This window comes from Austrofundulus limnaeus, unplaced genomic scaffold (genome assembly GCF_001266775.1).
Source record: "Austrofundulus limnaeus strain Quisiro unplaced genomic scaffold, Austrofundulus_limnaeus-1.0 Scaffold2, whole genome shotgun sequence".
NCBI lineage: Eukaryota > Metazoa > Chordata > Actinopteri > Cyprinodontiformes > Rivulidae > Austrofundulus > Austrofundulus limnaeus.
Window position 1 is genome coordinate 5772754 of NW_013952404.1, and position 13613 is coordinate 5786366.

Here is a 13613-nt window from a genome sequence, read left to right on the forward strand (position 1 = left end):
GTTTTACAAACTGTTATTTTGTCTGCTTTTACACGTTTTATTAAAAAGAAACTCCATATACTTTACAAACTGCACGTTTTGAACATTTTTTTTAAATTAATTTAACAAATATTTTACGAAATTATTCCTAAAATTACCAGCTTGGACTTCAAAATCAATTTTAGGTTCATCCTAAAATAATAAAATCGATCCCATAATTCAGTCRCAGTTCCCAGAGGGGAAGTGGGGCACGTGCATGTCTTAATTAGTGCCAAAGCGCGCGTGCAAATTGTTCGAAAAAGACCAAAACGACAAGAAACGGGGCAGCACCATYACTGTGTGTCGAATGTGGATGAACGTGTACCTTACTCGGACAAGTCGTGTCCTGTCATCATCCCACCAGGGCTGCCAGGACACACAGCAGCTTCTGCGGAGGTCCCCTCCAGGTTGTGCTGGTGAAAGTGGTGATGTGGTTGTGCGTGTCTGCGCGCACCGTTTAACCGTCRCACACAGCGGCCGCGCTGTCAACTCCTCCTCCGGTGCGCACCGTGCAGTAAACCAAGCACACACTCGCTCTTCTCCTCCACCTATTCCTGCGGGGGCGCCAAAAAGTAGCCCCCCCAGGTAGACACGGAAAACTTAAAAGTGTGTCGTTTTAATTTTGTTCTGTTTTAAGAGAAATCTCAACAAAACAAAAGGATAGGCTACACTTTTTTTTAAACTAATTCTGTGTCCAGAGCCTCTGTGTGTTTGTAGCAGCTGTTCCAGCTGTAATTGCCGCCCCTCTCCCCGGGATGTGGTGGGTGGGCTCTCACCTGAGAAAGCGGCAGGTGACGGCAGGAGCAGAAGCGCGTGGCTGTCAGCTTCAGTTTCACCTGATGAATAAGTAAGAAGACAATAAGAAACGTCGCGTCTGCTTGCAGAGATCTCACTTACTGTATCAAGTAACAGGTTCGCACGTGACGCACACCTGATTTTTGATTGAAATATTTACACGTGCCGCTATTTTCTGCGTCCTCTGGAATGCAGGTTATAAATAGGATGTTGTTTTGTGTATGTGTGCTCGTTTGTCTGTTAACAAGGTTTCTCATAAACCGCTGGAATGACCTAAATGAAACTTTCAGAATGTAATCATTAGTTGCACAACTACAGCTGATTAACTTCTGGAATCAAACAGATTCAATATGGCCGCCAAAGCAAAACACAAATGACTACAGCTTACTCAGTTTTAGAGGCATTATAGTAAGTTATTGTGTGGTAGTGTCTGAGCCTGATCCCCAGTTCATTCTCTGAGCACTAACTGATCATGCGGGATCTCTTTAAAATGTGCCATTAATTGTTGGAATCAGCTCTGTTTTCTGTTAGCAAAATATCTCATGAATCACTGTGTGGGTTTTAGGGAAACTTTCAAAAAATAATCACTAAATATACATCTATAAATGATTAAGTTTTGGAGTCAGTCCAATTTAAGATGGCCGCCAAAGCCGACTGACCTTAGAAAACCTTGGCTGTACCTCAGTTTATTTTTCAGATATTGAGGTCAAATTTGGTTTTGTTGTAGCTGATTCTCATTCACAACTCTCCAAATGCTAATGATATTGCAATGTTGTGCGTAACGTTATTTTCAAAGTTTAAAATGTTCCTTTTTCATCATAAGATCAACTTAATTTAACACTTAAAGCTGGCAGGTTATTTGCATTTCTTTAAAGAACGCCAGGACTTTAATAAAAATAGATTTTTATCACAATTTTAATATTTTCTTTCTCTCTCTCCTCTCCACAGCTCCTGGCTGTCTCAGCTGTGGAGCAGAGCTGGCTGGCAGCAGCAAACAGCTCTTAATCATCTCCACTAGAGGGAGGGCTATTGCACAACAAGGCCACCAAGGAGCTGCATCAGAGGTACCCTTATTTAATTTTATTTATTTATTTGTTTCAACCATCCCCACCCCCCTCCCGTGATGTGGTGTGATTCATAAACTGAATGAATGACAGCCAGGACAGTGCCAACATCCAGGCACACAATGGAAACCTGACTGCATTTTCCTTCAAATACAAAAACCTATCCATTACAAACGTGTAATTATTGCCCTTAATAGATTAATTCATGCTGAAAGATAGAAATGGGTTCCAGGCTATTGATGTAATTATTTCACCGAGGAAATTAAGTGACATTAAAAGAATGATATTGTCACCGCCAAAGTATCATTGATTCTTTTCGAATGCAATTAACTGTATTTGAAAATGAGACCCTGCACGCTGAGCTGTGCGCGGAGCACCAAGGATCACTTCATTTGTGAGAGATATAAAGACCAAATTATCCCATCAAAGAGAAAAATCTATAAATGTAATGGCACAGAGCYTCGGCACCACAGCGATCCTGTTCAGTTCCACACGCATTAACCAGAGATGAGTGTCTCTCAGCGACACACAACCGGTCCGTGTACACAAAACAGTAAGAATTCACACAGGGAGTCGTAACCGACTAAAACAAGAAACGCACCCGTAGAAGTTTGAGTCAAGAGACGAGAAGTAATTTAAAATATCACAGATTTAAAAGAGGGTTTATGAAGTTGGTTTCAGATTTAAAGTTAGTTGTCCGAACAGCAGCTGCAGATTTATCTAATCAGCAACTTGTTCCGTTTTAGGATTGACCTGAAATTCTCAGGTCTCAGCTTCTCACATCTGAGGATGTTTAAAAGTTTTAGCTAAACACCCGTCTCTTTGTAGATGAGCAGAAACATTTGAAGGAAAAAACTACAACTGTATGCAGATCTCTTAGAGCTGATAATGTTGGAGCGCACACCTGACCTAATCTGTTTAAAAAAAACAGCTGTTTCCAATCTGATGATTAAAAACCACTTGATTTTTGAGATTAAACCCCCCCCCCCAAAAAATTAGTCAGAATTGACATGTTTGTGGTCAGTCTAACATAAATGTATGGAAACTACTTTGTTATGTTATTCAGCTGAAGTTGAGAATTTTCTGAAATATCTTGCGAGTGTTTCTACAATTGAAAAAAACAAGTTTTTTGTATATTTTAAACTGAATTTGCAAATTTCTTAAAATAAATACCTTCAGCTCATTCAAACTAGAACAAGCTAGAGAATTTGCTTTTTCGGCAGAAAAACTGAAAAGAGCAGAATGATAACTGAAAAAGCACACGCAAAAATATTATCAGCATAAAAGAAGCTGAAAAAGACTAAAATTAGTGAAAAGAAGTAAAAAAAAAGCTAAAACTGAACAAAACGTGTAAAGTGCAGAAAAGGTTTTAAATRTGTTTTAAAAAACTCCATTTATCTTCAGTTAAAAAATGGCTAAAAAGCCTTAATATCTCAATGAGTATTAATTGCTTAAGTACCAAATGTCATAGCTGGAATGTCTTGAAGGAGCTGAACGTTTTGATAAATGAGTTGTTGATGCTGAAAAACATACAGAAGAAAACAGATCATCTGAGTAGTGTGAATGCTTCATAGCATTCACCCAATAAAAGTTCTGCATTTTTTTATATTTATTTTACAGTCAGAGCCAGTATTTCCGTACAGAGGTCTGTGCATACACTGTTCTTTGGAAAAGCACTKTTGGACTGTTGTTTTGTTGTCTCCCTGCGGTTGTGCAGGGCGTTCTGATGGATTCCATCAAAAAGCATGTTTATGCTGCAGTTGCTGGTCCACGCAGTCCCCTCTAACCCAATTACAGTGTTGGTAATCCACTGAAAAGACACTCAGAGAAGAGGCAGAAAGGCCGTCACAGGGAGAAAAACGTGAAACGTATCAAAACACAACTACTGACGTGATGTCCGAGCATCCATCTCCAGCCCTGGTCAAAAAACACRACATTGTTCAAACCCAAACATTTTTCTTTATGATTCAAACCCAATCAGAGCCTCTCTCCCTCCACCAGCCGTCAGCCACCCCCCACATCCCACCCTTGCCTAAATTTCATTTAGAAGACATCTTTCTCTCTATCCCCCCTCACTCTCATGCTCTCTGCATTGATGGTTCTCCTCTCTTTTTGAATTCTGCGCACCATAGCTCTTAGATTTACTTGCTTAACAAATATGGACAGGAGACCTTAGTGTTTCTTTTTTAAATCTTCAAATGGACTTTGGAGTGCCTGTGCTGCACTGGGTGACAACAGTCTCTCTGTCTCTGTCACTCACAGCCTAACCTGTATGTGTGTGTTTACGTTTTCTGTTTCTGTCTGTTTGTCAGTGTGTTTGTTTGTGTGTGCATGGATGTATTGTAGGTCTCCCGTGCCGGGAGATGGTTTGCGCTGGGGAGGAGCGGCAGTCTGGAAATGAGATAAGGATGTCTGATTCATAGGATCTGACAGGAAATCTATACTCTGCAATGTTTATAATCCACCCATTACTACACAGCCGAATGAAAGAACAATAATCCAATCATTTACTCCATATTTACCTGAGGCAGGTTCTCAGCTTAAAGGCGAAACGCATCGCATGCAGACGGAGGCTGGAAAAAGTCTGATATGGATGAAGTTGYGGAGGGGCAGCTTGGAGCTCGGAGTGAGGGAGTTCAAGGAAGTGAGGATGAACTCACTCTGCAGGGTTAAAGGTCATCCTGTAGTCCATATTAGAACATCATTGTTTTCTTTTTTTTTTTTTTTATAACATTAAAACTGGGAACCTCAGTTTTATCAAAGTTAAAAGATACGGAGCTGAATGAGACTGAAGAATCTTACAGTTAAAGGAGACATGCCATGTTTTTAAATTTGTCTTTTTCACATTTAAATCATTCAGTCGGGCTYTATATAKAAAGTGKAACTGCAATGCTTTGGTCTGAATTCTTCCATATTGTAACTCCACAAGCCCCTCTTTCACCCCTTTTGTGTGTCTAAGMTCAACTCATTTTGAGGCTGTCTCTTTAAATCCAAATGAGGCGCTTTACACCCCRACCCCCTCCAGCTTCCAGAGCGATCTATTCTAATTTCATAGAGAGGATTTATGACTTTATAATGGTGCAGAAACTTTTTATTTACAAATTAATTTAAAGATACCAACAAGGGACAACATGTCCATCCAGCCTTGCATGTTGGAGCCAGAGTCTGACCCAGAGCCAGAAGAGAAYGAAGACAACAAAACAGTAGTTGCTAAGTCCAGACCCTATTTAAAAGTTCTGTCGCAAATTCAGAAAATGGAACAGGTTGAAAAACACAAACCAAACAGAAAGTATAGATATCTACACAGCAGCTGGAGAGACTAAATTAAAAATTTCTGCACTCTTAGAGACTACACAACAAAATGCATTAAACAGCTAAAAAAGTGGATTCTGCATGATATGTCCCCTTTTAATTGTGAAAATTTTGCACATTGCATAGTCGCAAAATATCTCATGAAGCACAGGACAGATTTGGTAAATGGACTGAATTAATACGGTGGTTATTAAAGTCCGTACAGACGCCAAAGCTCTTTACACTTATTCACCCATTCACACACTGATGGTGGTAAGCTACAATGTAGCCACAGCTGCCCTGGGGCACTCACCGGCGCTACAGAGCCCACTGACCACCACCAGTAGGCAAGGCGGACATAATTGGATATCGAACTGGCAACCCACTGGTTACAGGACARCTCCACCAAGCACTCAGCCACAGTCACCCAGATTTTAATAAAACTCTCAAAAACTAACCACTGAGCATAAATACACAACCGATAAACTTCTGGAGTCAGTCATTTTAAGACTGACCTTTGGTAACACAGGAATGGCTCTGACTCAACTACTTTTAAAAACATTAAGCTAACAGACAGAACTGTCTCCAGTAGTTATTAGTAAAGTTTTAAAAACATAGCTAACCAGTTTTCATTCAGAGTTTGATATGTCAGGGATTACTTGCAAAAACATGATTGCTCTTTTGCCTTTAGCTGTAGGTAACTGAGTATAGCTCTTATATTGTGTAACAACTGAGAGCAGAGGAATTTTTCGAGGGTTTTACTCATCATAGCGTCTTTCATGGACAGTATGAGCTGCTGTTCATTGTGTACGAGGGGGGAGGTTTATCTTTTTTGAAAAAGTGAAGGGGGCCTGCCCTTATCTGTCAATAAACAGTAATTAGATTTTGTGGCCGATAGCGTCGATTGGTTTCTAATCTAGCTGTCGCCCTAGACGTGTGTAATTAAAATCCTGATTGATAAAGGGGCAGAAGCCCGCCCACGCCACCACTTTTAGCAGACCCGACCCCCCGACCCCTTCAAAACACAAACAAGAGGGAGATATGAAAGAAGGCCTGCGGAGAAAACTGCACTCCATATTGATCAGCTTTATCTGCTTTCCTATCGATGCCCCCCCCCCCCAACAATGCGGGAGCTGGTACAAAGGTTTCCTACATTAAACTTCAGAGCTAATGTTCATCTAGTAGATGTTATCTGCTGTGAAAAATGAATAAAAGTAAAAAATAAACTTGCTGACCTGTAATCAAACTCATGTAAAATGTGTATGCAAAAGTAAAAAAAAAAAAGGAAAATCATTAAATATTAGCGTTCGTGACAAACATTTTATTTAACTGTAATTTTATCAATGGAAAAACAATAAAGAGGTTTAAAGGAGGAAAACAACTTTGTTCTTTGAGGATAATCAATCAAGCATACAAGCAAATGTGCGTCATGCATTAGACAAATATGACAGTAACCTTTCCCGCAGAGAGAAGTTAAACTTAAAGAACCAGAGACATCGAATTTTTGTAATGAATATGAATGCATTTTTGAAAAGATAACATTGATAACATATTGCAAAAAAATAATAATAATCACACAGCTGAGTTAAACAGCTGTTAAGATATTCACATGTGAAGTAACAGGAAGTGATGTCAATGGAGAATGTCTGTAAACAGCATTGCAACAAAGGCTGACAACACAGACTACAGAGAAGAATCTGTTGCTTCTTTAGATTATTTTAGTCACTGTCAGGGAGATGAAGAGTCAGAGTTCAAATAATATAAGACCAGGGAGTTCCTTTTCTTAAAGCATTCCCTTTTGATGTCACTTCCTGTTTCATGTTGTCTGAGCCTAGTTCAAAACAAAAYATGCCAGTTATGTGACAAAATGAGTAAAATAGTGTATATCATCAAGATTTTTTAAGTATAAAAACGTTTTCTTTRACTTTGTATTTGAAGCATTTGCTCAGGCACTTTAAAGCTGTTCATAAAAATTGCTTTTAAACTTTACAAGTATAACGGTGAGACATACGCACCATCTAACTGTAATGTGAGCATGAAAGAAGAACAATCTGTGTCTCATAATCAATTCTTACCTGGTTGCCTGCAGGATTGTTTTAGGCCCTGTAAACTGGGAGAGRCTGCAGGGCTGTGACCTTTTTCTGCCTGGCATTGGTAACACAGCAATGACTGATGTCTGCACCCCATCACTTCCTTTTTGTAAGCATAACAAATACTGACACACACCAACTTAGTCCATACCTCCTCTCTCTTAAGAACCTTGAAATGAGAAGCGTGTTAGCATGAGCGCTGTGAAGGGTTAAGCATTCTTTAAAGCAATGGTCCACAGCTTAATGAGATTTTTAGTGGGAGGTAAATTACTAAAGGAAAGCTTTCRTTGGGCAGAAATTTATTTCTGTAGTGTTCTTTCTGCGCACTCTGTAAGAGATTGAGATTAATAAATTCTTGCTGTGTTGTGCCAGTTCAAGCATGCTGCATCTTTTTAAATCATTTTCTTTAATATCCTCACTAAACACTGGTTAAACTTTGATACCAAAACATAGAAAGATGGACAAGGAAATTACATTGCTCAGAAACTTTTTTTCATTTTTATTATTTGGTCTTAGTAATGCCTACAGCACTGGATGTACTTTACCACAGGGCACTAAGATGTATTACCTATTTTATATTAGTCATACATAATAGCTTTTTATACTCTCAAATCAAATGGTCTGTCATGTCCAACTTTATCATGGGCATAACCTAGTTTTTTTATTTGCTTTCTCCTTATGTTCAGATCCCTATCTATAAAAAGGAAACGGAGTCGCTTATAAGTATGCAGCTCCATCTGTTTGAAATCAAAACAACCTGCTGTAAATCTTTAGGATTTGATATCGCCAAATTAATTTAAAGCTATTTGTATGATCAGAGACATTATGGTTTGGGAGTTTTGTTGCAGAACGGTTAAAGTGTTTTACACAAAATGCACGAGAAAAGAAAATACYGCATTTTATTCCTTATGTTTCCAAAAGCTCTCGTTCACAGAGCACTAAAACAAATGGAAGATTCCTGCATTGTGATGCTGATGTTGTCTTCTTCCCTCTCTCTTCGGTTCTGTGTCAGTTCAATAACAGCACAAAACACACAAAGTAATGCCATATCGTGGAGTACTGTTACAATAAATACGTAACTTTAGTGCAACCCCGGGAGGCATTTTTTTCATCCATTTATTATCTTTTACCTGCTTCTTCCTTTCTGAGTCACTGGGGTCACTGGTCCTGCAGTCAGTGTTTGAGGTGTGGGGTACACCCTGGACACGTCACAAATCCATTGCAGGGCTACAGAGACAAACTAGACAAGCAACTGTGCCACCATTCAACCTGTATTTTTTCATTGTGCAGTAAATTGAAACTTTTTTGTTAGATTAGTAAAGCTTATTTTTATGCGGTATTGTGACAAAATGCATGCTGTTGTGTAGGTTTTCCTTTTTTGTTAAGGCATAAACAATTGATCAAGTTATATAAAATGATTTTTCTCAAGGTTTTCAAAAGTTTTTTTCTCAAGCTGATTGACTTTATTAACTGAAAACTTACCCTTGACAAACTTGGAAGAAAAAGCTTCAGGTTATAAAGATCCTCGTCATCTCCTGTGACTAATATGTGATTGGAGATCATATTCTCCTTTTGATTCTTCTTAAGATTGTCTTTTCTCCTGATAATAAGGCCAGCTCCCCCTGTGGATCCATAACAGTGGACTGACCTTGTTACTGGGGTGCCATGTGTCACAGTAGGGGGACCCAGAGGGAGAGGAAGGGGTGAACAGATCATCTCCCTGCATGCCTGGTCCTGTACCCTGCTCCCGCCACAGGCCCAGCACCACGGAGGCCATTGTGGGGATTGAAGCTGCTCTGGGCTCCGGAGAACATGACTCCAATTAAGCTCCGGTAGCCTGGTTCATGCTCCACTGCCTCTGCAGCCCRGTTGTCCTGGACCTGAAGAGTGAGTCCAAAGAAATATACTCCATCAAGGAGTTAGATTCTGCTTTTCAAATAACTTAAGAGTCACTGGGATTTATCTAATATTATGATTTGTTCTAATGTCAAARAATAGAAACACAACTCGTAATTTACAAGAAAAGGAAAAACTACAATCAAATATTGTTTCCTGATTTGAAATGCCCAGAGAGGAAAAAAAAATGCCAGAGTTAAGCACACAGTAATAGATGAGAGCGAAAGACAGGCCTCGTTTTCCCCTGTGATTAAAAATGTATGTTGCCACACGCAGCCTTTGGTGTGGAACTCTCCTGGAAGAGGAGCTGGTTAATATTCAGGCCCATGTCTGGCTAATGTCTTAAAGTGATAAATAGGAGGGGGTTGCTGCCGTTTGATTGTTCTTCACAGGCAGTCTGGGAGCAGCAGCACAGGGGGATTTAAGGTGGAGGAATCCTCTCAAAGCTCCTCATTCATTCACTCTCAGACGCCCCATCATTAATTGGGCCTGTCGACATGGCTCCTCTGTACCCAGGGCCACTGGCTGCTACTGTGGTGGATGAGCTTTTTAAGACAGTTCAAAAGAGTCCTTGCCTCATGAAAGGCATTCAAATTACATGAAATTGCATTCATGTCAAGCCTTGCAGGCATAGTCATACAGTACAYGAGCATAATGTCTTCTTTCGTGCCCTGCATGTCTGTGTTACTATAATATATTTCTCTTGGGAACAAACCATAACCTAAAATGTTTACTTTATTATCTGTAAATACAGAACGTCTCATTATTATATCGACTGTATGCATTGTGTGCAAATATGCTGTATCTAGAAACTTAATGGCATTATATGCTACATTATAACTAAAAACTTACAAAATGTACATTATTGGACAAATGAAACTAGATTTTTGTTTTTACAAATCAAGTTCTAATGACTCTTAAACTGATTACTTTGAATTAGAGATCTTCTTTTTTCATAAAACATGATTATTACTTAAATAGAAACCTAAAAACATATTGGTACACTAACCTTTAGCGTAACTGAACTGGAAAAAAAAATAGATTTTGACTTTGAATTTCTATATTTGATGTTCAATGGCTCTCACTGTACATTTAAAGAACAGAACGACAGTGTGGCACACTTTCCAYCTTACTTATCTCCCTGGAAGTGGTTATGCAGGACAAGGTGAGTCCAGCCTTCAAAACTTTGTGATTTCTACCGATGTTTAGTTGGAAGGTTACAGCAGACAGAGGCCAGATTTGGTTCACCATGCCAACTGTGTGACGCTTAAGTATTTATAACCATTAGAGGCTGTATATATGTCACAAAGTACAGGGGGCTCTTTTTTAAGTTGGCCTAAAAAAGAACCCACTACTCTACATCACTTCCGTCCTTGTCTTAGTATTGTTTTATTTCCTGCTAGAACTGATGACCCCAACGTCAAAGATCGGTTAAACTCTAAAAACTATACTCTATATAACTGATGGAACTATTTGTAATTTGTTTTTTGTTTATGAGAATTCAGTCTTACAGATAACATTAGAAAAACAAACACCAACACATTAGTGTGGTTATTGAAGGAAGGCGCTTTTCGTAGGCTGCACTGGTGTGGTCTTTGGTAAAGCTGTCAAACGTTTAGCACAGACTGGKATTGAAGGACTACTCCATGTTTGCTTCCAAAGAGAACTCACACAAAGTTTTAAAGTTAGTCCACCATTTATTTCTAAAGCCACTTCTTAAGGCATTATTATATCCACCTTTTGCACTGTCATTTTAGACGTCGCACTAAAGCTATTTGCAGTCTCACTCTTTCTCTCTTCACGTTTCACAAYCTTTTTCCATCGCACACATTCAGTATCTTCCTCTTACTTTTCCCYTTTTCCTCCTCCTCTGCCTGTCATGTAAGTGCTTTCTGTTATGGCAGCGGGAAGGCTACCCGCAGCGGGAGAGATCCTAATTAACAGGCTATTCATTTGTGGGGAGCGGAGGGCTCCTGCTTTCTGAGCACTTGTTTTATGGTGGCGCTAGGGAGCTCTGTCCAGGGATTTGGAGGGGGATAATTGCCTTTGCCGCAGGCTGCAGTAATCTGGTCGGCTAATTCATTATTTTAATAAGTTAGCTTCTCCTCAGGGGTGTGCTAGCTGCGCTGCGCCTCAAACCTTGGTGGTGCACCTCGTTATTGTGGCGCTCTTTTACACCGACGCCCGCACGGGGTTAATAACTGTTATTAGCCTCTCTCCTCAGCCAGCAATTTCTCGTTTAACTAGGGCGATTCAAACGAAACCTTTGCGTGCGTCTAATAATCAACCTCTCTGGAACCAGGGGTAATCCCTACGAAGGGGTCCATATACTGGAGAGGGGTAATGGATGCAATCGTCTGAGTGCCTGCGACTCCGCTTCTTTCATYATAGGTCCTGCTGTTGTTTTTGTTGTTCATGCTGCTGATGTTTCTATTCAGTCCCTTCAAAATCATTTGAGGGAAGAAATATTTGCTTTGAGCAAGGAAAGTGGATCTGATTTATACATTCGAATAAGATGATCATTAGCTTTGCGTAACTAATGGCTTCATTTAGGCCATAATCTTCCATCTCTTTAATGGGCTATGCATTCAGCAGGATGTGTCTGTAGAGGCAGACAGGTTTATTGGCTCCAGAGTATTCAGACATTTTTTTTGTGCATTGACTGATTAAAAACCAGTCATTTCAACAAGAAGGGATAAAAGAGAGGGGTTCATGAATAGGAGTTTTTTGAAAAATCCAATATTGGAGATGGTGATGGCTAAATGTTTGAAGGAACCTGCTGTTAAAATCCAATTATCAGTACAGAACAAAGTGGTTAAAGGTTTTTGAATGCACATATTGAATACATTATTTTACTTTGTGATGAAAGGAGATATCCTAATTCACTTTAGAGGGAAAAAAATACAATGCAGACAGGAAATCTTGTTATGTGCCCTGTGATATCCCTGCTTTGCATTTGCCAATGACAAAGTGGGAAAAGAATACAAGATACAACAAAAACAGCATCTGTACAMATCAGTTCAAAATGCACTCATGTAACGAGTTCATCTGCGACTCGTATCAACATCTTATCTCAATGAATATGCATAACTATTTTGACATGTTGGTAAAAACTGATCAACAGTAAATGTTAAAACAGTTAACTGTGTTTTAGTGCCCATCTGTAATGTGTTTGGTGTCCTGTGCTTCTCTGTTCACATGATCTCTGACACTAATCCTGTTACCTTGTTTAGCTGTCATCATGCAGTTACCTGCCAGCTACTGTGAAATGAGTTTGTGGATATTAAGAGAGACTATCTCTCCATCTGTACTTAACCATAGTGGAGTGATATGCTGAACAGCCCATGTGCCCCTGGACAACATTTCCATGTGGGATGGAAAATGTTAAACAGAGCAGGTCCAGATTCTTTGTTCAGTCGTATGACTGAAAGAATAACATTTCCACTAATGCATTTTCCCATCGACCCAACAACAATTAACTCACCTGAGGTATTGCTCAATGTTTATCCAAGAGTGTAACAGCCTGCAAATGGCTCAGCGTGATCATTTAGCACTTTTATCTGCATCTAAAAGTTCAACTTGTTCTGAGCCGCACCCGCTTGTGCACACAGGAGTGTTGTGCTCCATAAAGTGCGCACGTGATATTAAACAGTCTGGTTCACTATTAACTATAATCCACTTGCGTGTCCTTCCTGACTGGCCACATGTGGAGCTCGAGCTGAGAGCCGGCCTTTGGGGCTGCCTCCGGCTTCTTCAGGGCCATAGTTTTTCAAAGCCCACGCTGCCATCTGCTACACCAGCATCCTTGCTCTCCCCAGACTGACATGGCTACAACCGGGACTGMAGAGACCCACACCCAGGTGTTATGACAATATTAATCATATAGATATAGAATAATCTATAAAAAAATATATGTGAAAGTTGAAACGCAACAATACTCTGCTATGTTATTTCTGCACAGGGACGGAAAAAAGCTTTCTTTTCCCCATCATGGATACATCATATTTGACACTCCTCTGTGTAAGGCAGTATTGATCAATGATATCAGCTGATGTTTATTTAAAAACTGCTGGAGTGGCATAGCTCAGGCCAACAGTCCTGCCCACCATAAAGCCGYTCAGCTTAGCATGACTGGCTGCTAATGAGTGGTCCCTCCTCTCATCACCCAATCTTAGTCCCTCCATCCCACATTCATCAATTCTCATTAGCAAAAATCATCATGTGGAATACCAACTTTTGGCCAATATTCATCACTGTCAGCCCTCATCCATAGCAGCACAATGACAGAGTAGAGCTTGAGTAGCACTGACTTAGCTCTTTTATTCCCTAATCTCACCCTCTGTGTTCATGGAACTCAAGCAACTTTTTGCAGGGAGGTTTCCCCTGTCTTTGCTCTGTAGTGTCACTGAACACACACACACACACACACACACACACACACACACACACACACACACAC

At 39.9% G+C, this 13613-nt stretch overlaps 1 protein-coding gene and 1 long non-coding RNA gene across 7 annotated transcripts in view; one reads left to right on the forward strand and one right to left on the reverse strand.

Annotated features, from left to right (window-relative positions):
• esrrb (estrogen-related receptor beta) overlaps positions 1-842 on the reverse strand; it is a 44998-nt gene extending 44156 nt beyond the window's left edge. For 4 of the 6 annotated variants that reach the window (XM_014012553.1, XM_014012521.1, XM_014012570.1 and 1 more), the window contains exons 1-2: positions 795-842; positions 344-572 (exon numbers count right to left, since the gene is read on the reverse strand). Coding sequence is in view for 1 of the 6 variants with exons in the window: in XM_014012542.1 (XP_013867996.1) it covers positions 349-374 (26 nt within the window). In the remaining 5 variants the exon portion in view is untranslated. The remainder of the gene's footprint in view (positions 1-343; positions 573-794) is intronic. The other 2 variants (XM_014012542.1, XM_014012562.1) reach the window with 2 other exon arrangements.
• The window catches only part of LOC106520460 (uncharacterized), a 14083-nt gene continuing 1292 nt past the window's right edge, over positions 823-13613 (forward strand). The window contains exons 1-2 of the long non-coding RNA XR_001310559.1: positions 823-865; positions 1762-1877. This is a non-coding gene — a long non-coding RNA (uncharacterized LOC106520460). The remainder of the gene's footprint in view (positions 866-1761; positions 1878-13613) is intronic.